At 41.2% G+C, this 27,757-nt stretch overlaps 1 protein-coding gene across 5 annotated transcripts in view; it reads left to right on the forward strand.

The window, feature by feature from the left end:
* The window catches only part of INPP5A (inositol polyphosphate-5-phosphatase A), a 290,804-nt gene that overhangs the window by 39,925 nt on the left and 223,122 nt on the right, over positions 1–27,757 (forward strand). For all 5 annotated transcript variants that reach the window (XM_063132848.1, XM_063132845.1, XM_063132849.1 and 2 more), the window contains exon 2: positions 23,936–23,977. In XM_063132848.1, the coding sequence (XP_062988918.1) occupies positions 23,936–23,977 (42 nt within the window). The remainder of the gene's footprint in view (positions 1–23,935; positions 23,978–27,757) is intronic.

A 27,757-nucleotide genomic window follows, 5' to 3' on the forward strand; every position in this document is an offset into this window, starting at 1 on the left:
ATCTAAAGTTGCCCACCTCTGGTGTGCATGTTGTATCCATCTGCATCATAGTCACTAACATGCACAGCTCTGTTCAGACGTAACGATAAGCTGGAATTGCTGAAAATTCTGGCTCATTATTTTTGGGCATGCTGCCTCCACTTAGCTCACCCTGTCAAGTCAGTTTCTTGTTACTGAGAAATTAACAGGGATGCAAAAGCTTTCTGTTACATCCAAATCTTAGATCTTGGCTTGTTGCTTCTGTGACAAACCAAGTGTCGTGTTTCTCAGAAAGCTCTTGCTTTCGATGGGAGACAAATGATGAGGTGTGCTAGGTAGTCCACAAAGCTTTTATTAAGCAGCAAACATCTCTTCTACTTGAAGAAAGTCTTGGAAACTTCCCCCTAGGCAAAACTATGCAAACTAAGCAAGACAATTGCTTCGGCTATTGGGCTGTATAAAAATGAAATAAATAAATAAATAAATAAATAAATAAATAAATAAATTGTCCGACAAATGAGAACCGAGAGCCTGGTGCGGAGGCAGGTTCTGGCACAATCCTAGTCGGACTGACTTTCTCATGCCTTCTTTCCACTCTGTGCGTTTTAGCTTCTGGCAGACCTTAGCATCAACTAGCTTGTTAGGGCGCTCTCTTCTGGAAGAAAGCTCACTTCCCACTGAGTGTGTAGGATTTGGCCTTGAGGAGATAAGCTCTGGAGAGGTTTGACTCCCAGCTGGTGAATTGCCCGTGAGAGCTTCTTCCCCCACTGGTACAGGCTGGCTGGTGTCTGGTGCTGCCTCCTCTAAGTCTGAATCTGATTATGATTGATTACTTGAAACATCTTCTCCCAAAACAGAGGCAGTAGGGTTAGACTTAACACCAAGAATGGAAAACCAACTTCAAACCCTGGGCTCAGACTCTGGCTTGTTAGAGGAGCAACAAAATGGGAGTCTGGGTTCAGATGTAAGAGGAAGTTTTTACTACTTCATTAGTTTAGCCATTCCCACTAAATAAGGAGCTAAGCGGGGACAATCAGGCAGCATGAACTGCCTGATAGCACCCTGTGAATGTTTGGATGCACTTAGCCTGAATTTTCAGGGTTCAATCCCCAGCACCTCCAGGTAGGGTTGGAAAAACTGCTTCCTGAAACCCAGTCAGTGTCGACAGTACTGGGTTCAATGGACCAATGGACTGACCCAATCTCAGTCAGCTTCCTATGTGCACATGCTTCATTTGTGGAAGGGTCCATTTCAATCCCTGATCCTCTCCTGTTAAAGGGTCTCAGAACCTGTGCCTGAAATCTTGGAAAGATCTTCTGCCAGTCAGAATAGACAATACTGGGTTAGATGGGCCAGTGGCCTGACAAGACATAAGCTTTAAGGAGAGAGGTTGGTGCTTCCTTTGTGTAGGTGACCATCATCAGCCTAGAATGGAACGACAGGTATGACGCCATCTCAGGTTGATGTATGAAGTTCCTAGGAAAGGAAAGCATCTCTGCTGGTCCCCAGACTCAACAGTAATAGCAGCTTTGTTGCTCAAGCATGAACATGAGCTCCCACAAGCTCTGCTCAATTGACGTGACTCTGCTGATGTCCAAGCCAAGGAGCGCAGCTACCCATAACAAAACAGTTGTACTGAGCCCATACATAACGCTGTCAGAGGCAAGGAGTAAGTGAACTTCAGGAAAATGTTCTTCTCGTGGAGGATGTTTGAAAAGTGTGTGCATGAGACAGGGGAAACCGTGTTGGTGGGTTGTTGTTGTTTTTAGAGACATGAAGGTTTTCTCTACCTCTATATTGAATATAGTTCTCCCACCCCTATTCCCTCTACTTATTTTTTAAAAGTTTAGCTGGTTTACCTGCAGCTCTTTCATCAAGGAAATATTTTTCTGCAATAGAACAATGCAAGTGAAGATTCTCTTAATACCCCATGCCTAGCAATTGAAGAAATAAAGTAAAACTAAAGTAAAATGTTATGCCACATTGTGAATGACTCTCATGAGGCTGAAACATATCGGCAAAATAATAATAATTCTGTTGGCATTATCTTAAAAAATTCATATCTCACCTTTCCTTATAAAAGTTCAAGGCGTCTCACACAAGCAAGAACCATAACATGGCATAAAACAAAACAAAACATAATAACTAAACACAGCAGCGGGCCAAGAGATTAGAAACAGGTAACAGGATAGCAGTGCGTCTATATCTTCATTTCTCACAGGTTTGGTGTTAAGATAAAAACGAGTCTGTCATGGAGTTTTTTAGAGGGCAGGTGGGAAACAAATACAATTAACAATACAGGCCTGTACACGTCTGTTCAGAAGCAAGCCACATTGAGTTCAATGAGACTTACTCCCAGATTGCAGCCTTAATTAGGCTGGTCATGCCCAGGGATTCAGACTTTTGTGGCAGGGGAAAACATTGTGGAACAAAGAGTAAAATGCAATACTGAAATAGAGCCAACCAGGGTGCTGATTTTAAACCAGGAATAGCAAGAGCTAAGTTTTTCCACCAAAAGGCTTATCCAACAAATTTAAATTTATTGTAAAAAATAAGAGCAAGATTTATGAGAAAGAGCAAGTGGTATTGGTGTGTTTTTTTCTTTTGTTTTGGGGAGAGCAGGAGAGCGCGCGCATAAAACACAGGGCTTTAAGGCTTTGTTGTGGAATGCAGATAGCAATTTCTTCCAGTCTGTTTGAACTTTCTCCAAGGTGTGATGTATTGAGTTCTGTCCAGGTTTCTCATGGATGGCCGAGTTAGAAAATCCTTTCAAATTCCCAGATGGCAGGATCTGACTTTTTGTACGGCTTATGTAGGGCTAGAAATAGCTCAAAATGCCCATGTCTCTCTCAGAGTCACCCTTTTAGGCTCCCAGGTGACCAAGTGTCTGGGATTTTAATGGTCCTGATATTGAGGAGGAGATCACTATTGTGATGGGGTAGAGGAATGAAAACTTCGTAAGATACATCGCATTTCTGTTTCACTCTAACCAGTTGTTATCTTACTATGCCAGTTTTTAATTCCACTTAAAGTTACCCATGAGTCTAGTAACACAGCAGTCTCAATTAGGAACATCAGCAGAGTGATGTATAGGAGTAGTTGAAAATGATGGATGTGTCATGGATTTGTTTTTATGTAGTGTGGGAGTTCAGGACTCAGAAGTTAACAGGCACAAGTGGATCACACACAGGGTGTTTAAGAGTTTGCGTTAGATGGCTATTCACTGTGCTCCAGCAGTTGGGCTGTTTAATTTTATGTTTGGTTGTGAAAAGGGTGTACTTCTCGGGGTAAGTGAATAAATTGGCTCTGTTAATAATAAGCAGGAGTGCAGTAAAATAATTCTGTAATGTGTAGTTTGAAATAAACATATTGGAAGCTGGTATGTGTAAATTGCCAGATCAAAACTTCAAAAACTAAGGAAGCTTTGGAACTTTTTCGTCTGCCTTGTGGAGGTAACTGTCCCTTAGAGCTGTGAGGCTGTGACATGAGGGCCATTTACTATGTCTTATGGGACATTCCAGAGCCGGCCCTACCATTAGGCAGAATGAAGCTGTCATTCAGGCAGCAGATGCTGAGGGGTGCAGAGCAGATCGAGCTGTATGAGCCATGTGACGTACTTTATACTCCCTAAGCTATACTGCTGCCTTCAAGTGCAGTGGAAGATGTCCCATTGTCAGTGTAAGATTCATTTGCCAGCTTGCTTGGGTTTTGTACATGGAGTTGGCAGGGGGAGCCACCATTTTGTCCTTTGCCTCAGGCAGCAAAATGTTTTGGGCCAGCCCTGGGACACTCACGTTCTAAGCGAAAGCCTTCTAAAACAAGGCTTTTTTTCTTAAAATAAAGGTGTATATTATAACTATTTGTGGTTGTTGCAGTAGCTGTATAGAGCCAGAGGGCATGGGGAGGGGTAATGGATGAATCACACTCATTTTAGAAAATAGAGCCAACTCTAGAAAAGACAACACACACTGAGAATAAATGCATACGTTTCCAGTGAAATGCTGTGATATTTAAAAAAAATGTCGAGTTGCCCCTGGAATGTGCAAATCTCTTACTTTGGCATTATTCCAGCAGGAGCCTTAGGGATTTCATATCCACTGCAGTTTTCCAGCAAAGCATGCACCATCTGACATTGTATGTAGTTAATTTATTTATTTTAGTGTTTGTTGACTGTCTAATATTTCCTTCCTTGCCAATCTATATTTAGTGTTTAAATCTACTCAGTTTTGCATGCGAATAAACAGTCTTGTCTTTTCCATTGGAAGGAAACATGTTTCTATATGGATAAGAGTGAATGCGGGGTAGGATTTCCTGGGGAAACTGATACTCCCTGTAAGCAGACAATTGCTTTGAACTTAATAGCAATGGTAAAAGAAAAATATGTCCATCCCCCCATGAACATACATACAAGTTGCACTGAGATGTGTAGAGCCAGATCTACACCAAGCAGGATATAACACTATGAAAGTGGTATATTGTATGGTGTCATGAGCCCTAACTGTTGTCAGTACACTTCAACACCATTATAAAGCAGTAGTGTAGATCCAGCTTTAGTGTAAATGCTTTATTCTCCAATCCTCTGTACTGCAATATATATGTAGGTGTGTGTGTTTGGAGGATAATTTTATGCCATAATATAGTTTTAGAAAAGAGGTAACAAGGATGTCACTTTCGTATCATACTCATTCAGTGGGTCTATTCTAAGCATTTAAAAATGTGTCATAGGGTCCATGTGTCCCTTGATCTGAATGCCCCACTCCCCGGGGGCCACTTAACCACTGCTTGTTCTGCCAATGGCTGCACAGTGACAGTTGCTACTTTTTGACCCCACCAACTCTTTAATTCCAGATGTTCTATTGTGTACAATGATTGAGTGAGCGAAATCCGTCCTATTAATAGAACAAGCACGGCAGCCCCTGTATGGTTGTGCACTTGTGCATGTATCCCCTGCCTAGAAATTGTGGTGATATATGATATTCATAACCAAATTCTTTAGGCATGGGTTTTGGGGTCATGATATTTCTATGTTTGAGTGTTTCTTCGAGGATAGCTATTGCTTCTCTTTCTTTAAAAGAGGAGTCTAGCATCCTGTAAGCTGTTTTTTGAACTGGTAACATATATGACAGAAACAATACCTATTTTCCATTCTATTGGCCTAGTCTGTTCTACTGTGAGCATACTACTGAACCATAGAAACACATTCTACAAACATTGACTATGGTTATCTTGCTTGATTGCTTTTGCAGCCATTCCATCATACAAGTACTGCTCTCTATTCTGTTTTGACAAAAGGAGAGTGAGGAGGAGAGCCCGGTTTAGTGAGGACTTTTAGCTTAGTGTATTACATGAATATAATAAAACCTTCATGTTGAGTGATCAAGGTGATTTAGTCATGGCTAACTTAAATCCCATTGATTTTCTAGAACAGCTGGTGTTAAGGGGAAAATCACTTTTAAAAACATTGGCTCAGATCCAAAATTAGTTAGATCCGCTGAATCAAGGAGACCTAATTTAAGTCCCATTGATTTTCAGTGGGTCTATTCTAAGCATGACTAAGTCTGGATCCACCCCACTGTTAGGATATTGAGGGCGTAATCCTATGCAAATTTAGACAGAAAAAGTCCTGCAACTCCTGCCATTCCTGAGCCAGTCATGGTAGGACTTGTAGGGCTTCTTTTTCCTGTCAAAACATGCATAGGATTACAACCTTAGAAGACTACATTAATGAGCAATCTGTTGTTGATTTTATTTTTGAAGTGTGATTTCAATTCTTAAGTTTAAATATGAAGTGAATAGCATGAATTTACAGCATATTACAGTGACCCAGTGCAGAATTAATTCTGCTGATTTTTTTAAAGTAGGCTGCGGGTTTGTGTTCTCACTCCCCCATACCAGTTGCTCCATTTCCATTCAACAATGGTTAAGGGTCTCTGTGTGGCAAAGAGGAATGACCCAAGCAGACCCTAAGGAATCATACCAAGAGAAAAGACTGCAGTTTAAATGCAATTCCTGATCTCCCACCCCATGCTTGGACCTTCTGGCCAGTGAATCTATGAGGAAATCCTTCCCAACCTGTTACCTCCTATGATCTTAAATGCAGGCTGGACCTGTTGCCTCTCTGACTTTTTTTCCAGGCTGGACATGCTCCCTAGCCTCCTTTCCTTTTGATGGAAGTCTCTCATGAATCAAAGGCACACCCTTGTTACCATGGCAACCAGGTCATGGTTTCCTTTCCTTTCCGGCTTGGGGACAATATCAATTTGTAAGCCCTGTTTCCAATCTAACAACTTGCTCCATAGACTACATGTAGCTCACCAAGGCAATTGGCGTGGCCATGCCACCAGAAACTGCTGCAGCACCAGTTAAACTTTACACCATGCTACAGTGATTCTGTTGGGAAACAAGACAGTGAGAAACCAAGGTTGTAGGGCTGGAAGGGGGGTGGGATGAGCATGTAATTCACTACTCCTACTGCCTGAGGTGGGCTTCACCCTGTATCGTGGGAGTGCCAGCCCTGCCTTTGTCCAAGTTAATGTGTGTTTGGCTTGACTTTTAACATGGCTTGAATTCCAATGCTCTGGCTTTTAACTGGCTCGTAAATCAAGGGACAAGTCTGTTACACGCCTTGTTAAATTAAGAAGTGCCCTTTTAAAAAATATTAAATGCATAATAAATTGATTTGGTTCAGCCTAGTCCTCCATGTGAAACTTTCAGGCACTGTGATCCTTGCAGAACTATTTTACAAAGATGGTTTACACGCATCCTTTTCCCAGGGAAAGAGTTACATCAATTTAGTTAGTGGATTCCAAGGATTATTCCCTTATGTTCTTTAGAGGTGTGCCCTGAGTTTTCCCTTCTGCTTCTCTTCCTTATCTTTGCTCTTTAGCTTTCTGCACCTTAGGTGTGGTTGTTTCTTTTCTATCTTTTAACTTGGCCCTTCTTGTTCTCTTTATTTTATTTTCTGTGCTGACGCTCCTTCTGACTTACTCTCTCCGTTTAGGGTTATGTTAAACAGCAAGTTGTTACTCTTCTCCCCAATCCTGTGATATTTCAACAGTTCTGCCTCCTACACAATTCTAAAGCAGCCTTGTTGAAGGCAGAGGAGCTCTGATACTCACCTGGGCTTTCCAGTGCAGGAATCCTGTCCTAAGGACAGGATTAGCTTTTCTGATCCAGTACAATTTCTTCCAGTTATCCACCAGGCTTGGTTGCTTGCAAAAACGAGGGAGGCAGAGTGCATGCTCATATTGTTCCAAGTCCTGTTGAGCTATACTTCTAGGGAAGTGTTCATAATGTCTGTACTGTTTCCCTCCCTGATTAATTAGGTAATTAAGCCCTAGCATTTCAATGAGCCATGTCATGGTCTGTGAGCATACTCAGCCCTCACTGGCCTAGTTTGGTCTCCCCCAACCCACTTCTGCTTTTTTCTTATCCCCAATTGCACCAAGCCACACTAAGCCTGCCTATAAGAATCTAGGCCCTGACTAGGGATGGATATTAAATAACTGTTTCAGAAATAACATGTTCCTTGATAGATCCAGTTCTACCATAACATTTAGAGTGTGAGTAAAATGAAATTGCATGGAATTACAATTACAGGTCAGGTGGTAAGTGTTATTGTGTGAGTGTCGTTTTTCCTTCCTCTCTGTCACATGACTCTGACATTGACATGACAAGCACGGAACATCTGGAACTGGCTTCAGTTACTTCACTTTAAAATACTCGTGTTGTGTCAGTTCCAAACATTCCAAGGAGTTACCGTTCCTAATAGAGTTCCTATCTGTTAAGTTACTTTCACAGTTTCTCCAGTCATAGTTTCTCCGTTCTGACTAGTTCCACATTCCAAATAGTACATTATTTCCAGTGGAGGCTCATAGCCAATCTTAACTGGTGGGTCGGAAAGGGGAGTCACTGGAGACAGAGCCAAAGGGAGTCACCGGAGGCGGAGCCAAGGATACCTGTAGGAATAAAGGATTATGACAAAAGATTTGTAGGAAGAAGTCATTGAAAAGCTGACCTTGAATATTTGTTATAGATGATCACAGATATATATATTTTTAAGCGTGGCCCAGCAAGCAGAAAACAGGAGGAATTTAGCCAGGAATATGTGTTCTAAGGTAATTTGCCAATGACTGGAAGCAAGGTGGGGTGGGGGTCGGACGTATTTCACATACAGGAAAACTGAGGCAGCAGGTAGTTGAAGTCAATGCTGTGTATGGGTTCCATAATCACAGGGTTAAAATCAATAATTGTGCGCAGCAAATAGGAAGGATTTAGCCAGAAATGACTGTTCTAAGGCATTACTTTGCACCACTAAAAGAAAAGAAAGGGTAAAAAAGCAGACTGAGAAGCATTGTGTATAGCACCTCAAAATGGAGGCAGGCATGGGCCTCAATTCATTACTTAAGGTAAGTATAATGGAAGACAAAAAAAGCCATAATTTAAAAGCAACTCAGACCACCACCCACCATCCCAATTTGTCCAGAACAGCAACACAAAAAAAGCAATTTCTGGCAGAGGCCACTTAAAGTTTCCCCTCCCCCCCCCCCCCCCCAGTTTCAGTGTAGGGAGCAGTGGGGGAAGATGGTTTAAACAAGATGGGAAGAAATTTTTGTTGCATTTTACAACCCAGCACCATGAATTTCTTCAGATACCCAAAATAGAGAATGGAAAGATTTTTAAATGAAGAACATACCAGCATAAATATGAAAAAAAATAGACAGTCGTGGTTTCCTCCCCCACCCTCACCAGAATTTCTACAGTAAAGAAGGCTAGAGTGTATCTGATTGGCCACTGGAAAATTCCAGTGATTATAAAGTACCTTATTATCATTTCAATATGGTTTAGTTCCTCCATTGTTATGATATGCAAGTACCTTGTAATTGCTTGCTGTTGTAAAGCAAACAATTAGTAATTGTTCCTGTTGCTACTAGTAATGCTATTAGTAATAAGTTTCGTTTTTTAATTTTAATTTAGCTATATATCATATCTAATCTAGATCTAGTTTTTATTTTATATAAATTTAATGTGCAATTAGCAGTCAGTATCACCAGTCTAACAGTATTATGTTGTAATTACTCTTGCCTACTTCACAAAGGTATTATATTTGCGGTTTCACTTGATCTGTACCAAGCTTAGTCCATCAGTAAATTGTTTTATTTGTATTTTTTATTATATATTTCATAATTTTGTTATAAACTAATTTCAGTTTTATTTAATATTCACTTAACTAAGCCAAAAAGAAAAGTTCCTTTTGATTTTAATTTTATGGTATGCTGATTACTTTTTATTAATGTCACTACTTCAAGTACAATAACACAGAGGTTGAGAGCCACTCCCATGTACTATGCTAATGGAAGATAGCCAGTGTACACTGCGACTTTGCCCTGGTTCTCTAAGCCTCTCCTTAGTCATCTTCCTAGGCAAAATGGAGACGTTGGAATCAAGATATTTACCACGATACACTGTCAGTTCAATCTGTTGCAAGAAATACAGTCTGACTACAGAATGAAAAGGGGACCTAGATAGCAATCTGAAAATGTCACTTTCCATTTCATAATTGACATGAACCGCAAGGGTGCATAAGTAAATAGACATTTACAAGAAAATAGTTCACCAGCAGACATTCTGAAAAAGAGCAGGCAGGCAACTTGTTTCAAAGGCCTGACTTTGACAATATGTTCTGCTTATATTCCACATCTACCTAACATCAATAACAATATGTATGTATGTATGTATGTTGAGGAATACAATTGAAGCATTTGATTGGATGCACTGTGATTTGATTTAACTCCTTGCAAATGTCAAAGTGAAATGGGCATGCTGAATTCTTGGCCTTTACCCTTATTGGCTGCAACACTAAATCACAGTTCGGTATCGTGTGCATATGATCCTCCTGCCTCTTTCTCCAGTGTAGCTGTAAAGAGATCAGAAGCTTTTTTCTTTTTCAGCTCGTCACAGTTTGTTGCTGAGTCCGAACTAAGAAGTGTTGGCTAGTGTTAACTATGGTTTAATGAAGCATGTCAGGATTATTAATTGTGACTTGAAGTTGGCTTGTTTCAATGAGCCTGTTCAGAAGACACCTTAAACCCTGCTGGTTAAGACTTTTGGTTAAGCAGCAGGGTTTAAGGTGTCTTGTGCGATGTGTTTTGCTAAATCCTGCTCACTCACAAACCACAGTCAGACCATCTGCAGCAGGGTTAGCAGCTCTAACCGTGGCTTAAAGTGTTGTGTGCAACAACACGGCTTGTGGTTAGTTCTAACACTAGAGAACCATAGTTTCGCTAACCACAGAGCCTGAAGAGTTGTCTGAACAGGCCCAATAAGTCCATTAGTTTTTGACATAATGAGAAATCACAATTAGTTGGAATTGGAAGTTAAAGCTTCTGATCTTCTCCTCATGCCGAATGAGAGATGTCGCTGTATAAGTCTGAAGCTTGTGGTTACCATCGTGTAATGGCGCAAATGCAGCCAGTGATTCAGCTTGGCAGTTCTGTGCTTGTCTGGCATGGCTAAAGCCTGAATTTCCCTGTTCTTTGTCCTTCCTGCATTCTGCTATTTAAATACTTCCTATTTTTGGAGGCTAGTATACATGGATACTTCATTTTGCAGAGCCAGGAATGATGAATTGTGACACAAGGAATCAAAGATTTAGATTTACAACATTGTGTTTCTTGTTAATGTAGAAAATATTTTGAATTTTGAGCCCATTTTCACAAACTTTTCCCTCTTCCACATTTGATCCTTGTCTGTTCTGCTACCACTTTATTATATTAAACTAGATTCCTGCACTGAAAAGGGGGAAGAACTCGATGGTCTAAATGGCCCTTCCAACTTCATAATCCATTTTAATGCAGTTTTAATGTTTTTAGGATGTTTGTTTGTTTAATATTTAATGTTTTAGGATGTTTTAAGGATGTTTTAATCATGTATACTATGCTTTTAATCAGTTTTATGTGTTTTATATTCACTGCTGATCCCCGCCTCGATCCAAGTGGAGAGGCGGGTAAGAAATTATTATTATTATTATTATTATTATTATTATTATTATTATTATTATTATTTCATAATGATGAAGTTCCATTGTTGCATAATTTTGTCACTTATTGCATATATAATTAAAAAAATATATATTATGCTTCTCATATATGTGATGGATAACTTTTGGGGATTTTTAAGCTGGCTATTTCTGTATCATCCTGCCTTTATAAGCTCGTATTTTTGCCAGTAACTTGCAAAGATGCATTTGCAATTTTCCATTCCTAATTACTGGGTTATTTTTTTTTCTTTGACAATGTTCTTGGCCAGAAGCCTTCTTTGCCAGTAGAATTCAGGAAGGGATTGTGAAAGTACTAATTTAGGAGCTAGAATGCAGGTGCTGTTAATGGAAGGAAAGATGGTATAAAAGCTGCAGTAAGTATTGTATTCTTCTTTTTAAAAAAATCTTCATTGTAGTTTCACTAGAATGCTGGACTTTTTGGTTTTTCTGATTTAAATTTACCAAGCTCACAATCTGAGGCTCTTGCTCATATATTTGAGTGTTTCTTTACTTGCCCTTCATCTCCCTTTCCACATTAATTTCTCACTTTAACTTTCAAAACAAAGGCTCTATTCAGACACCTGAGGAGGGGGGCTGGTTAGGGTAACTTCAGAGTGCAGAGGGTTAGGCAGACCACTGCAAGCCGGCCTGCTACACGATCAGGAACCATGCAACACTCTATGGTTCCGCTACCCACCTCCCTTCCATAGTAACTACATCCCTCTGTGGTGCGAATGGGTTCCTGTTACTCAAGCCATCGAAAAAAGTGGGGGGAAATGGCTGCACAATCATAGAGAAAGTCTCCGGCGGTTAGAGTGTTACCGGAACTGGCGGTAACTCTTGCCAGCCAACTCTATGGTTGTGGCGTGGAGCCCATTTTAACCACTGGGGAGGCCACCACATGTAATGACAAGCCACCATGGTGCAGGGGGGTTGTTACCCAGAGTGGTTCAGTAACTACTCTAGTTGCATTTTCCTGCCCTCGCACAACATACTAAGCCACCATAGTTAGCCCAAAACATTTAACTATCATGGCTTAATGTGACATCTTAACAGTCTCAAAGCATAGCTAGCATTACATCTGACTGGTGTTTTCACTAACCATAGTTAGTGCCAAAACACAGTTTTCAGCCATGGTGACGTGGGTTTGCAAACATAGTTTGAATTAACCAAGTTTAGCGAAAACACTGGTGCTTGTAATATTGCTTCATGGCTATGCTAACCAGGAAAGAGAGAGTGGAATTGAAGATGAGGAAAAGGAAACAGGAAGAGTATGCAAGCCTTTGAAGTGGTAAAAGGAGATTGTACTGGGTCACAGTCTTATGGTGGATTCACATAGCGCTTTGAGGTGGAGGTTGAAGCAGTGAAGTGGAGGTTGAAGCTTTCCCCAGCCTGGGGCCTTCCAGATATTTTGGACTACAATCCCCAGAATTCCATGCTTGCTGTGGCTGATAGGACTCTGGAGGGGCACCCTAAACACTGACGTCCAAATGCCAGTATTAGTAGTCACTTGAATACCTGTGAACCAGGTCTTTCAGACAATTAGCATTTTTAAAGTTTTGAGATGGATCCAAAAGTTTCCTTTTACTAATGCAGGGGTGGATAACATATGGGCAGGTGCCCTGTCCCCCCCCCCATTTCAATTCACCCCATTAGTGATTGTCCAACATTCTAGTCAGGGTGCATGGGGAGTGCGGAGGCATTAAAAGGGCTTGGGCGAGCCCGGTTGATGTTAATGGAATTTTACTCATTGAACTTCAGTAGAGCCAGCATTTAAAGCTGAACAACTTGTCCTCTTTAAAGTGCTCCCAAACTCGCGCAGTTTACAGTTGTGTGGCAAACCGTGTGTTCTAAGGCACAGTTGTGCTGGTATCATGTCTAGCCCATATTGTTTCTCTTTCTGATTTGTGTAAACTTAGTGTATTCTTTGCTTTATTCTTCCAAAGTAGCGATCTCTGTGTCCCTGTCTAATTTTGTGGCCATTAATTCTGATTCAAAGAAGTAGCTGATCTTATGTAGTCCCCTTGTTTGTTTGTTTATTTAAAAAATCTTACTTCAATCACTGTGGTCCTCTGATGTGCATTTAACTTTGTAAACTGTGTGTGTTAAGTTATCTTGAGTGTGCATTCCTGTTTGAGAACAGGAGAAAACCAGATCAAAGACAACTTCCCCAGGCTTTCTTTGTAAGAATCCCAGCAGGCGCTAATGCAGCCTTCCCCAACTTGGCAGCTCCAGATGTGTTGGACTACACCTCTCACCATCCTCAGCCAGAACATGCTGTCTGGGGATTATGGGAATTATAGTATAACATGGCTGGAACGTGCCAGGTTGGGGAAGGTTATGCTAGATGATCCAGCAATGGACCATGATTTACCCAGCTGGCTTGGATGTGCTACTCTTACTCATAAAACTAAAATCTAAATCTGAGCATATGTGCGCCCAGCTCAGTGTCAGCTCTAATTTTGAGGGGCCCTTGGCCCAATGCCCTGGGAGCCTCATCCTACATCGGCAGACCCCTCTCGGTTTACCTCACCCTGATGGTGGCAGGCAGCAGCAGCAATTTCCTAGAAAGCCCCAGAGTAATGCTATGTTGATGTAATTGGCTTCAAGCTGCACATGGGCAAGGCAGAGTGGTTGACTTCAGGACTGAGGGGCCAGACATCAGTTCAGCAGCGGGCTCTGCTGGGTTACTGGGGTCCCAGCAGGTGCTGAGGATGCCATGGGCTGAAGCTGTGTCTGGCCAAGCCTATGCAGAATCAGCTGCTTCAGGTAGCAGATGCTGAGGGATGGGAAGCACATGTCTGTGTATGTTCACTGCCTGCCCTGTGTCCCCTAAGCTAGTGTGCTGCCTCAGGGGGAGTGGAAAATATTGTCCGGTCACCAGTGTTAAAGTAAGATTCAGCTGCCAGTTTGCTCAGCTTTTGTACACGGAATGGGGGAGGGTGCCATCTTGTCCTTTACATCTGCAAAATGCCTTGCGTCAGCCCTCCTGTTCAAGGATGCATCATATATTTATCAGTCTGGGATAAGATGGCGATTAATTAACATGAGGTTCAACATTTGGCAGAGGAAATGGCCCATCTGTGTGTCACCTAACTAACTGAGCCACAATGTTTGCAGGATAAGGAAAGGAAAGGAACCTCTCGTGCAAGCACTGAGTCATTACTGACTCTTGGAGGGACGCCAGCTTTCGCTGATGTTTTCTTGGCAGGCTTTATAGCGGGGTGGTTTGCCGTTGCCTTCCCCGGCCATTATTACCTTTCCCCCAGCTAGCTGGGTACTCATTTTACCGACCTCGGTTGGATGGAAGGCTGAATCGACCCCAGCCGGCTGCCTGAAACCAGCTTCCGCTGGGATCGAACTCAGGCCGTGGGGAGAGTTTCAGCTGCAGAAACTGCTGCTTTACCGCTCTGCGCCACACGAGGCTCTTGCAGGATAAACACTGGTGTAAAACTAGATGTATAGTAGTTCCATATTGGCCTAATCTAGGGCTTCTACTGTCTATGTGTAAGTGCCCATAAGTTCAATATTTTCAAATTGCTCTTCTGCGGGCCCAGTGAGTTCCTGTCTGTAAAATGGGAGCAATGGTGATTGGGCTTAGGTGCACAGTGGTTTGTGAGTATGCGATGAAGTTCGCAAAATACCTATTACTGATAGGAATAAATAATAAAAATGGCTAACTAGGTTGTTTGGCCTCAAGATAAGTTGATTTTTAAAACAACAATAACAACAACACTTTCTTGCTAGAAGTTAAATTTTCATCTGTCTGCTGTATGTTTGCCAGTAATCAGAGTCATCCCTTGAAGTTTGTCCCAGGAATACATGATAACTGTATGAACATTTTGAAGTTGGCACTCATGAGATTTTAACCTTGAATATGGGAGTTTACACATAACAGCTTCAAATCTGAGTAAATTGAGTGTTACCTTATGCCGGGCCAAAACAATTTCTATTAAAGGCTGTTTCACCTCAATAGGGCCTCAGTCTTCCTCATTCAAAGAAGTTTCATCTGTTCTATGAATACTACAAACATATCTCTGTTTGTAGATGTTCTTTCTTTATAAAACAATTTTAGAAAAATCCAAAGGAGTTGATTAGCACCTCTTCTCAATCCCTCATTCTGATAACTGATACTATTACAAATATATATAAAAGAACAACATAAACACCACCTTTGTCAGGCACGTGGATGTTGGGAAGATAAGAAGTTGGCTGTGTATTGTGAAGCATTCTTTATTTCAATAACTTAGCAGCTCATGTGGTATCCATGTGTATGCCAGTGTACTGCTTTATGTCCCTGACCAATGCTGTAAGCAATGTGACTGAAATAGGCTCCAATTAAAAAACAAAACGCAAAACTTCGCCTAAGATGAGCTAGCTTTGGGACTCAGAATTCCAGGAAAAGGTCAAAATGGTGTTTAATTGTGATGAACTGTACACGTATCCAGTTATTTTAAGAGATTCCACATGCTTTTAGAGTTTTAAAAAAGAAGCTAGCAAGAGCAATAGAAATGGGATTGGAGAGCAACACATACGTTAAAGATGTAGCTGCTAGTACTTTTTAACTCTAGAATAGGTCGAGGAGTTGTGATCCATATTGGGACCCTTGTGTGAGGGTAGGGGGACTTTAACCCTTTCCCTCCACTGGAATCCAGATGGAGGGGGTGCGCGCCTGCAATGTATATATTTCTAAATAAGGAGCCATTTGCTTCAGTGGATCACTATTTGGCACTATAAATTGCAGGTGTGGGAGGCCCAATATATATCAGGACAACAGTGAGGGAGGGGTGGAAAGGACTTCATTCATTCCCAAGCTAAGGTTCTGATCTTGATTGGAACCTCTGCACATCCGGTAGAGTAAAAACAAACTTGAGCGATTGCATTTTGCTGGATGCCACATCTTTAACATGTGCTTTGGATCTAAGACAGGAGTGGGCAACTTTGGAAGGTCCGGGATCCATTTTTGCCCCACCCCGACCCCTCTGTGGACTGCATCCTTCCATGGGTCCCAAAAAGGGGGGATTAAAATATTTTTTTAAAATGGTGTCTGGAGCTGCTCCAGAGAGTCATTTTGTTATCAAAATTTTTTAAAAAAGATTTTGGGGGAAGTACCCCTGAATTTTAGGGGGTGTTGCATGCTACACTGGGTGGGTGAAAGGCTACATTTGTTCCCACCCCTGGTCTTAGGAAAGAACCTTTCAAAATGCATCTAATATTATGTATGAAAGAGGAGTTAACCCAAAGAACCACAATCTTTCTGTTGACTGGAAGCTAGTGGTTTTTCAGGTGTTTTGTGAGCCCAGATGATGAGAAGATCAGTAATCATGGGCAGGTTGCCCTAGAGGTCAATATGCCTGCCTCTGTTGATTTTTTTCTGCAGTGAGCAGCTACCGGGGATTTCTGGGGGGACGTTCTAGGCTACACTTTCAGTTTATGGGGTATCATGGTGAAGCCTAATAGGTTTGGTTAATTCACTATAACATTGCCCAGAGCTCTCTGCAGTACATAGGAATTCCTTGGCAGAAATGTCTACATGGAAAGGGCTTCATGACAGAAAGTTTGTATAATGTAGGAACACAGGGAGCTGCCTTCGACTTTGGAGGCATTCTAAAGCAGTGGAAGGCAGATTTCAGACTTGTGGAATCTGCTAGACCCCCAAGATCCACCCACCTGAGCAGTTGCAAAAGTGATACACTTAGAATTGAATAATTATCGCCACAGGGCTCATGGTCCTTCCACACAAAAATCCACTCCACGTTACATTTCAGCAGTATAATTTAAAGTGGGGAAATAATTTGTCATTACTATTGTTTAACAATTGGAAGTCAATAATCCTTGCTGATCTACTGCAAATCACCCTCTAGATCTACTAGTAGATCCAGATCTATCTTCTGCCCACCTTGTTATATAGGATTCAGAGAATTAACTAATGGGTGTCAGTGAATGAATGACCAGTGGAACTCCAGCCTGGTTTCCGAGTTACAGTAACCAGATTCTCTATGAATTTGCTGGTATTTTTTCGATTATAGTTTCATTTCTTTACAGCGATAGAGAAGCGACCCTTGACTAAACTGCAGGATTGTTGGAAATCTATCAGGAAGCTTTTTAGAACAGAACCCTGCAATTCAGTTTGTATATAGATCTGACATTTTAGTCCTCGTTTGTTCTTCCACTATATTGTCTTCCTGCTGCCATCTGGTGAACAAATTCAGTGAAGGCAGCTGGTGGTCTTTCCCCCCCAGTTAATTTGGATTCTTCTCTCCAATATTAGAAAGCATAGAAATTTATATTGGCTTAAATGCAGGATCAATAATCAATAATTTGTGTGTGGAGAAACTTGAAAGAGAACTTGAAGAAGTCTTGGGACTTTAATATCCAAATATTTAAAATATATACTAAATGCTCTTTTTTATTATTCACGTAGCACCTATGGTATACATCAATTGTTTAATATAGCTATGGTATATTGAAACACCATCACCTCAGCATTTCCCAACGAGCAGAGATTTAGATTTAAATTTGGAAGATATTTGGGATTTGCCCACTTCAACCATCCTACCTCTGCCATGGACTTAGATTGTCAGATAGGACAATTTGTTGCTTCCAACCCTCAGTTTCCTGCTATAAAACTGGATAATAATGTATTTCCAAAAAGTGGTTCAATGGATAAACAATATTCAAATCGAAAGTGCTACATAAATGAGAAGATGACTTTTAAAAGTGGCATGCATTATTAGAGCAGAGGATAGAGAAAAAATATTCCTTTAAACATTAGCACAATATGTTTTGCATGATGAGCAAAAAGGTTGATTCAGTAATTTATGTCCAAATATATGAGTATTTCCCAGCCTCAGTCAGAATTAGTAATTGGTCTTGTATCCAGTATTTGTATGCAGTTTGTGTTTCAGTTATGCTTTGTTTTTTGACAGTATCCACTGCCCTCTAATTACAAATTAGTTTATAGAAGACCGCAGAGTGATGTCCAAGACTATGCTTTTTAGTTCCATGTTTGTCCCTTACTTTAAAGGGCAAACTATCATTACAGAACATGTGAGCTCTGTCAAACATGCTCTATTTCACAACCACATGACAGCATATTTATTTGGGATTTTTCTCTGGTGTTCTTAGGCCTGGTTCACATGAAAAATACTAAACCATATGTTAGTCTTTTCCCCTTTCAGTAGGGGTTCCACAAGGCTCGGTGCTTGGCCCGTTGTTGTTTTCTTTATACATGTTGTCCTTGGGTAATCTTATTCAATCTCATGGTCTCCAATATCAGCTGTATGCCGATGATACACAATTATATCTTTCATCTCCAGAACTTTCTCCTGATGTTCATGATCGTATCTCAGCATGTCTTTCAGATATCTCAGCTTGGTTGCTTCATCGTCGTTTGAAACTTAATATGGCAAAGACTGAATTGCTTGTTTTTCCTCCTAAACCTTCTCCTCATCTTTCATTCTCTCTTACTGTCAATGATGTTACACTTACTCCAGTCAAGGAAGCTTGTAGTCTTGGCTTTATATTTGATTCTTCGCTCTCATTTATTCCTCATATTGAGGCAGTAGCTAAATCCTGTCGTTTTTTCCTGTATAATATTGCCAGGATTCGATCATTTTTGTCTGTCTCTTCTGCCAAGACTCTTGTTCATGCGTTGGTTATTTCTCGATTGGACTACTGAAACTTTCTTCTCACTGGCCTTCCTTCTTCTCACATCATTTCCTTGGTTTCTGTTCACCACTCTGCTAAGATCATCTTCTTGTCTCGCCGCTCTGACCATGTTGCTCCACTTCTGAAATCTCTTCATTGGCTTCCAATTCACCTCAGAATCCAATATAAACTTCTCCTGTTGACCTACAAAGCTTTTCACAGTCTAGCTCCTTCCTATCTTTCCTCTCTCATCTCACACTATTGCCCCACTCGTGCTCTTCGCTCCTCTGATGCCATGTTTCTTACCTGCCCAAGGGTCTCTACTTCCCTTGCTCGGCTTCGTCCATTTTCTTCCACTGCCCCTTACGCCTGGAACGCTCTTCCAGAACATTTGCGAACTACAAGTTCAATCGCAGTTTTTAAAGCTCAGCTAAAAACTTTTCTTTTTTCTAAAGCTTTTAAAACTTGATTTTTATCTGAGTTTTATACTGTTAGTTTTACTCTACGTTGTGCCTTTTTGGTGCATTCTCTTCCCCTTCTTATTGTTTTATTATGATTTTATTAGAATGTAAGCCTATGCGGCAGGGTTTTGCTATTTTATTGTTTTACTCTGTACAGCACCATGTACACTGATGGTGCTATATAAATAAATAAATAAATAAATAATAATGCTACATACTGAACCTTAGGTTCTTGCAGTCCCTGTTCCCCTCTCCTCTTTTGGCCGCAAAGAGATTGGAAACTTTCACTTCTGTTCTCAATCTTCTGTTTTCAACTATTATGTCCAAACTCAGACAAACCATGGTTAGTGCTAACTATGATTTATTGACCCTGTTCAGACAGCATGCTAAGCCATGGTGGTTAAGCAGTTTGAGCTAAACATTATGACTTAGCATGACTTGTTAACCATGAGTTAGTGTGTTGTGTAAAGCATTTCTAACCATGAGGGCTACATAACCACAGTTTAAACACACTCACGTAACCATTTGCTGCAAATGGTTTAGTATGTTCTCTGAACAGGCCCATTGAAACAAGCCAACTTTAGGCCATGGTTAATGATCCTGGCTTGTTTCAGTAAACCAATTAAGATTAGCCACAGCTGTGTGCTGGGTGGGGCTGTCATGGAAGGAAAAATGAGTGTTGGTATAGAGGGTGATGATTTTGGAGTTTCATGTGGAGCTTCGTTTCCTTTTCCTCCCGCATATCAGGGCCACTTATTTGCTTTCCTGTGACTATGCATGTGTAGAGAGAAATGCCTTGTGTCTAAGGTCCCCAAAATACATTGATTGTCTGAACAACCAATCATTTTCTACCCGAACCTACATCCAGAAAGCATGCCTGGATCAACTGAAATTTTGTTGCCACAGCTACCCCAGTACAAAAGAGGTACCTGTGTCTTGTAAACCACCATACATAGTTGCTTTCACAGCAATATTGCTCACACTAATCCACTGGGAAATTACCTGTGTGTCCAGTGGGTGGTTTTTGGAGATTATTTCATAGTTTCGTAGCTTTGTTAAGAGGAAGGACCTTGGAGGCTTCCTTCGGTGCCTTTTTGTTGCTTGCTTGATTTGTTGCCTGAAAGGAACAGAAAAACACACATATCTCATTCCTCAGTTTTAATTGCCTTTAGAAAAAAAGATATACTGTCAGACTTTCTTATGTAAAAACATTTCAAATGACAGTTGGCATTTTTTGATTATGCATTTCTAAGCTCTGAAAAACCTGTAGCAGTGATGCACTCCCATGTTTCCCCCCTGTAATTTTCCAGAACCGCTAAGCAAGAATAAAAATAAACAGTCATCAGATCAGTGCCTGGAGATGTGAACTGGATGCCTTCTCCCCGCCTTGGGTAATGCCAGAATGATTTGGTATCTATAAAACAGCTGCCATAAAGTATTTTATAGAGCAGTTATCCCTTTTCATAACACTGCTGACTGACTGTCTTGTCCATAAATTTTCCTGGGTACTCTGGTGTTTTTCAGGTTTTCATGTGTGCGCAGTTTTGTGAGGACTGAGTTGACTATGTGCTGCTCTATGTTTTGGAGATGATTGTACATCATCAGAGGCTAGTTAGTCCATATCCTAACCCCTAAAAGCCAACTTCCTGTTTGTGTAAGAAGCTCAGCCTGCCATTTTAATTCTTTAAAAGGCGTTCAATGCTTAGAACATGATAACTGGGAGACTTGTTATTATTGAAAGTATCCCAAACCAATGGGACTATCTTCTGTTTGCTTTCCAAACAGAGCGTGGTGCCAAAACAATAGTTTCTGTCATTTTTTTTAGAATGGTAGCTTTGAAAATAGAAAACTGATATTTCATCATGCTGAAAGTTTGAAGCCATTGCCCTATAACAGTAAAATATTTTGTTTCTCATTTGGTGACAATTGATGAATCACTGCTTTATGTGAAGTATAGCTGTTAGTTAACAAGTGGGATCTACAATGAAATGCTGTACTGTGGAGTGCTGTTGTTCAGGGGGTTGTCTATACACTCCATTAACCCCATTGTGGCTGCACAGTGGTGCTGTGTTGTTTATATGATGCAGCCGGCAACTCATAACCATGTTGGTCTTTTGCTCCCAATACTGTGCTATGTGGTTAGTATGTTAAACATTATCTTCCTTTTTTTAAAAAAAATGAAAAGCAGGTTAGGGGGAGATGAAACATCAGAGGACAACTGATCCTATCATTGTTAAATGTGTGGTGTATGAAGTGGTTCAATTTTGAAAGCAGAAGTTTTACAAATATTTCAAAGAGGTCCTGAGTTCCACAGCCCACTTTCACTGGATTGGAAGCGTGAAGGAAAAAATGGAATGCACTAAAGACTTAACATAGTAATTTTAGCACGTTTGAAGATCTGTGCACATAATTATATGTACTCCCTGGGGATAATCATCTGAAAGTAGTTAATTACAACTTTGAGTTTGGATTGTTAATTAATTTTGTGAAACAGTGTATCCTTAAAAATGGAAATGTCCACAGAAATGTATATGGCACTGGGGAAAAATTCCACTCCTCATCATTTTGTTCAGGGACAAAGTATTGGGTGATGTGCCATCAAGAAATGTTCATTCCTGTGTGAACCTGCACTTAGCCTGATTGATTTGCTTGTATTTGATTTGTCTGATTGGAAAGTGAATACTTGCCTTCTAGTGCATCTATTGCTTCTATAGACATTTGGCCTCAAGCCGTTGACCTGAGAAGAATGGCTGAGCTTGACCCATTTCTTTCCTCCCTTAAAGATCATAGCCAATCACTGGGTTCTGTGAAATGCATCTGAATCATAATTGACACTCTACCTAAGGTTAGTCCATCTTAGGCCTCCAAGAAAAAGCAATGATGAGTCATTTTGATCATGAACTAAAGAAGGCAAGTTGAGCAAAGCGAAGGGAAAGCATTCTGATGATATTCAGTTGTTTTGCAAGTCATCTTCATTCTGGAAATCTAGGCTTGAAAATCTTGGAAATCTTTTAATTCCCCTGTACACCGTGCTCCTGATGGATGTTGGTTCTCTGTTTCTGCTTTACCTCCTTATGATATTGACCATTTATGATTGCATGAGTGTTACAACTGAATATGGTAGCTGGTAGACAGGGGTGAAAGCAGAGAGAGGTGCACGGATCATGGTAGTGGATGGGGAAAAGGCAGAAACTTGGCGGGTGGGGAGGACTCAGTTTCCAATAGTCCTGACTCAACTGTAAGGTGAGGGCAGAGGTGGGGAACCTCTTTCAGTCCAGTTTCAGAGAAGCTTTCACAGGCCGCATTCCAGTGATGGATAGAACCAACTCACTGTATTGTGACCTAAAGCCCTTACTGCTAATAACTAAACCTTAGGAGAGGCATTTCAGTCTTTTAGAATGGGGGAGAAAAACTGTGCAAAAGCCAGAGAACCGCCAAATGATTGGTGGTTGGGAGAAAGGGGGTGGGGCTAGGGGAAGGGGTGTGGTCATCTGGGGAACTCTAGAGAGCTGGACTTGGCCCCCATTCCTAAGGTTCCCCACCACCGGGCTAAGATCTCAGCAAGGCAGTTAGATTTTCAGCATTCTGATCTACCGTTCATAACTGCTACTGCTGTGAAGTCAAAGTCAATGCTGTATTAGATATTTCTTAATTAAAAGTACCTGATTTGCTACAACAGCATCAATCTGTGCTATTTCCCAACCGTCAAATTGTTTTGCAAGCCCAGTGAGCCTCAGTGGTATTTTTAATTCCACTTTGTGAAAATACGTTCTAGAATCTGACTGTGCCTGGCCAGAAAGATGGTCAGTTCTGTGTATATCCTTTGTCTGATTCGGGGATGTGCACAAAACAGTTTCAGGTAGAATGCTTGGTATAAATTTGAAGAGGACAAAACTTAGTTTAAGTTTAACCTGGTATAGCATGATATAGCATAAGCGAAAGAGAAGACATGGTTAAAAGGTTATAGTGGTGGGTTCAATACAATAAATATAAGCAAGCAAAAGAAAAGCAACAGTCACAAGTATGTATTTTCAAGGTGTGGGGGGAAATAACAAAATTATGTACAAAAGAACAGAAGGTCTGAAGAAGTAATGCTTACATCTCTGACTAGAGCAAGCCACTACTGAAAATAACTATTTATTTATTTATTACATTTGTATTCTGACTTTTTTCCTCCAAGGAACCAAATGCGGCATACATAATCCTCCTCCTCTCCTCCATTTTATCCTCACAACAACAACCCTGTGAGGTGGGTTGGGCTGAGTGTCTGTGTCTGGCCTAAAGTCACCCATTGGGTTTCCATGGCTGAGGGGGGACTAGAACCCGAATCTCCTGACTCCCAGTCCAACACTTTAACCACTACACCACACTGGTTCAAATAGATGATGTATCACATTTGTTTCCTTTCGAACATGAGATTATTTCTTTTTATTCTTAACAACCCTGCAAGGTTGACAGATAGAACTGGCTTAGAGACACCCAGTAGGCTTCATGGATAAGTGGGAATTTGAGCTTGAGTCTCCTTGATCAAAATCTAAGGCTCTAAAGAAAACCATGTTGTGTAGTAAATAAAATAAAAGTAAACGAAATGCTTGAGGGGATAAACTTTACAAGATACTGACAGTGTACTTGACAGAAGTTATAGTAACTTTGTGTGTGTGTGTGTTTATAATAACAGTACATGAAATGTTATTCTTTGCTTGTGTGATGAAATAATGTTTTAACTTTGGCTTAGCAAGTAAATTCTTTAGCTTGTCTTTATTGTTTTGCAACCCACATTTATTTATTTATTTTATTTATTTTTCAGCCAGAAAATCTACAGAAGAATTGGCTTCGGGAATTTTACCAGGTACTATAAAAAAACCTTTTGATACTGTGTTTATAAATGTGTTCCGGCTGTCATGACTTTACCAGAAATTCAGCCTTATCACCAACTTAAAAGCATTACCAGAAATCTTGACTGTCTGCAGTCCTAAACATGCTTACCTGGGAATAAGGCCCACTGAACTCTGTAGGGCTTACTTCTGGGTAAACATGTATGTGATTGTGTTTTAGGCTACGAGAACTAAGAGACTGAGCACACATTACTTGAAATTCATAGAAAGTAGCTATGTCTTCCCTTCCTCTTGATTCTAGATAAAGTGCAAGGGGCCTGATCCAGATTGTGACCCTAGAGTGGTTTTAGGGGCTTTAACTATCCTCCCCTACTGTGGTTCCAGTCCAGATTGGGATCCCTGCACCTGCAAGTTATACTGCCAAATAGTGATCTGTTTGCTCTAATGTATCACAGTGTGGTGTTATAAATAGGGGAAGTGCTCCGACCTGGACCAGAACTTTAGTGGTTGGCAAGGGAAAGGCTTAAAGACTCGCTACCCACTATGCTAGGATTCCGATCCGGATTACCCCCCCCCCCCATGCTTTCTCTAGAGTGAAAAAGAAAAGATGTAACCATAAGACTCTATCATAGACATGTTTCTCTGGAAAGTAAGATTCAGAAATCAGTAAGAGTCACTGGGAAGTAAATACTTACGATCAGGAGAGCCAGTGTTTGAAAGCAAAATGAGGGTCTTGTTTCAATGCTGTTTCAAGAAGCTGTGCTGCTACTTAAGAGAGTCATTTTGTTTTTCTTACGAGTTATTCTGCAAGACTTCCTATATCGGCTTACAAATGTTTAGGATGAAATGCACCGAGAACCACTCTATACAGAAACATTGCGAACTATGATGCCATTGAGATGATAAACTGGCCTGAACATTTTGGATCAAGGTGTAAATTGTTTTGGAATTGAAATTCAACTTTTTATTTACTTTATCTATTTCTATGCATTGAGTAGAACTTCAAAACCAATCCATAATGTTTACTATTCATATAGATCAGAAGTGGCAATTTCAGGAGGTCTGGCAAAAAGAAGAAGATACTTTGCTGTTCAGCAGCAAACTGCGATGCTGAAAAGGGATAATTGTAGCTTGCTTTCAGGCTAAATGCGTCCCTTTTAAGCCTCCATCACAGTTTGCCAATGAAATTGCGTAGCACATTGTTGATTTTTTTTTGCCACTGCACTGCCCTGCCGAATTTCAGGATGGGGCAATGAGGGCTGCACTAGGGGCCAGGAGGAGCATGTGGCTTGCGAGCTGCATGTTACCCACCCCTGATATAGATATAGATAAACCATCTTCCCTTGAATGATTGAGATCACCTAAAAGTTTGTGAGTGCCCCTCGTATAATACCAAGGTGAGTGACCCTTGTATAATGCTGGGCACCCCAGGGGGGTGTATGTGTGTGTGTGTGGGGGTGTTGGTGGCAATATTGGATTCAAACAACAGGTGTTCCCCCACCATCCAATGATGCCCCAGAACTTGAGCTGATTTCTGGGGCATTATGATGGGTAAAAATGCCCAGTGCTCCAAAATCAAAGCTGCTGCTGTGGTCATTGTGGAAAAAACAGATGAGGGCCGCCTGAAGGAGGTAGGGGTGCCTGAGGATGCCGTCTGCTGACAACTGGCCAAATAGTGGTCTTTTCAGTCTGACCTGTCCAGTTGATTTTCTCCTCAGTCAAACTACAACACTGGAAGTGAGCACAGCTAAGAGAATAGGGCAGTGGAGGGAGGGAGTTAAGCAGAGAATTTGGGGGAGGTTTCCCCTTCCTTTTACATGTGATATACATTTAGATTTCAACCACTATCATTTTCAGTTTACTGCAGTGTTAGATATGTAGCCAGAGTAGATATGCAGAACTGGGTAGCAGATAAATGTGGGTGGGATAGTTTATTTTGCAAGAGTCCCCAACATCAAAATTTCTCAGTGTGCAGAAAGCCGAGGCTTTGGGCATGTGTAAGTTTGGCATAAGAGAGGCTAGGAAGCTGTACTAGCTTCCTAGCCTCGCTTAGGGCAGGTCTGTTGAAGCTCAGCCCTATGCCCCACATCCAGCCCACGTTGGCCTACCCCTTTCCCCCCAACTGCAAATAGTTTGGTGTTTCCCCGGCTTTTGCACCTTTTTCCTGCACTCTAAAAGGCTGAAATGCCTCATAATGCTTAGTTATTGGCGGCAAGAGCTTTAAGCACCCAGTCCTTTTGGTAGTTTGGGCCCGCCTTCTTTGCTTTTAGACTCCACCTATCACCACAATGCAGCCCCCAAGAGCTTCTCCGAAGTTGAATTCAGCCCTCCGAAGTTGAATTCAGTGTGAAATGGTCAAATAGAAACAAATAACTTCTTGCACACAATTCAAATGACATTTGTGCAGTACATTCTTTTTTTGCAATTTCCTTCCTTCCCTCGTCTTCGTCTACTTTAATCTCCGTTCCACCTGGCAGTTCTTGCTGGCAGTGATATATTTCAAGGAAATACTTTTCTCCATCTGTGCCTGCCTTTGTGTGCCCACGCCAAGCAAGTTCAAGTCCTACCTCTTTCTTCCCTGCCCACTGGTGACTTTTTAAAAGTTCCTCGGTGGTTCCGCAGCCTTCTTTAGCACCAAAATGGGTGTCTCTTTCAGCATTACAATCTGACATACACAGCAACCATACTGGCTTCGTTTGCCATGGTTAATGTGATGAGGACAAGATGCAGTGAACCTCAGACTTGAGCGCTCCTTCCTTCTCCTCTGGCACAGCCACAAGGAGGAATTTGGAAGCTTTCGTTTCAGTTTTAAACTAACCAAAGGTTGTCCTCACGTCTGAAACCAGTTAAACTGCAGCTCGTCTTAACTATGGTTAGTGGAAAGAAGCCAACTCCAAACAATCTATTACTAAGCTAGCTTCCCCCCCCCCACTAACCATAATGAACAGTAACCACAGTTTAGAGTTTGGACATAACGGTAAACCAAGAGTCCAGAAGCCAAATCCAGCCCACCTGGGGTCCCAGTCTGGCCATCTGTTCGCCGAAAGGCCACACCCCCTTCCCCTGGCTCCACTCCCACCCACCAATCATTTAGTGGTTTCCTGGCTTTTGTGCAGTTTTTTCCACTTTAAAAGGTTGAAATGCCTCTCCTAAAGCATCATTACTGGAAGTAAGAGCTTTAAGTGACAATATGCTCGTATTTTTGGCCCCATCTTTTTGCCTTTGGCTTGCACCACTTGAATGCAGTCCCCGAGAACTTCTCAGAAATGGAATTTGGCCCCTGGGTTCATCATGCCTGAGCTAAACCATGGTTAAACTGAGATGGAAGTGGAAGCTTCCAATCCCTTCCTCCTTGCCAAGCTGGAGGAGGAGAAGAGGGGAGGGGAGGGTGTGCAAGCCCAAGGCTTGCAGCTCCTCCTGATAACATTAAATAATGGTTTAGTATTACATGCAAACACAGGCACAATCTCCGTAACAGCCCCTGGTCCAGCTCCTTCGCCAGGTAGACCTCATATAGCACAATACATACTGTAGAAAGATCTGCAATTAAAGTGTAAAGAAGAGAAAAAACTTGGTTTGAATGATCTATAAAGGTCCCTGGTTTTATAAAGGTGTTCTATTCTTTTGTTAGGTAAAATCAGTGTCCATTACATTTTATGTAGCTGTTGTTGCAGATATGTCATATAGGGCAATAGAGGAGAGTTGGAAAATGATTATAGATAGTTTGTTTTGTGAAGTTCAAACCGAGATACACCGCAAACCACATTTTTTTCCGTCCCTTCTGAGGAATGCAA

This window comes from Elgaria multicarinata, chromosome 8, assembly GCF_023053635.1.
Source record: "Elgaria multicarinata webbii isolate HBS135686 ecotype San Diego chromosome 8, rElgMul1.1.pri, whole genome shotgun sequence".
NCBI classification, from domain to species: Eukaryota; Metazoa; Chordata; class Lepidosauria; order Squamata; family Anguidae; genus Elgaria; species Elgaria multicarinata.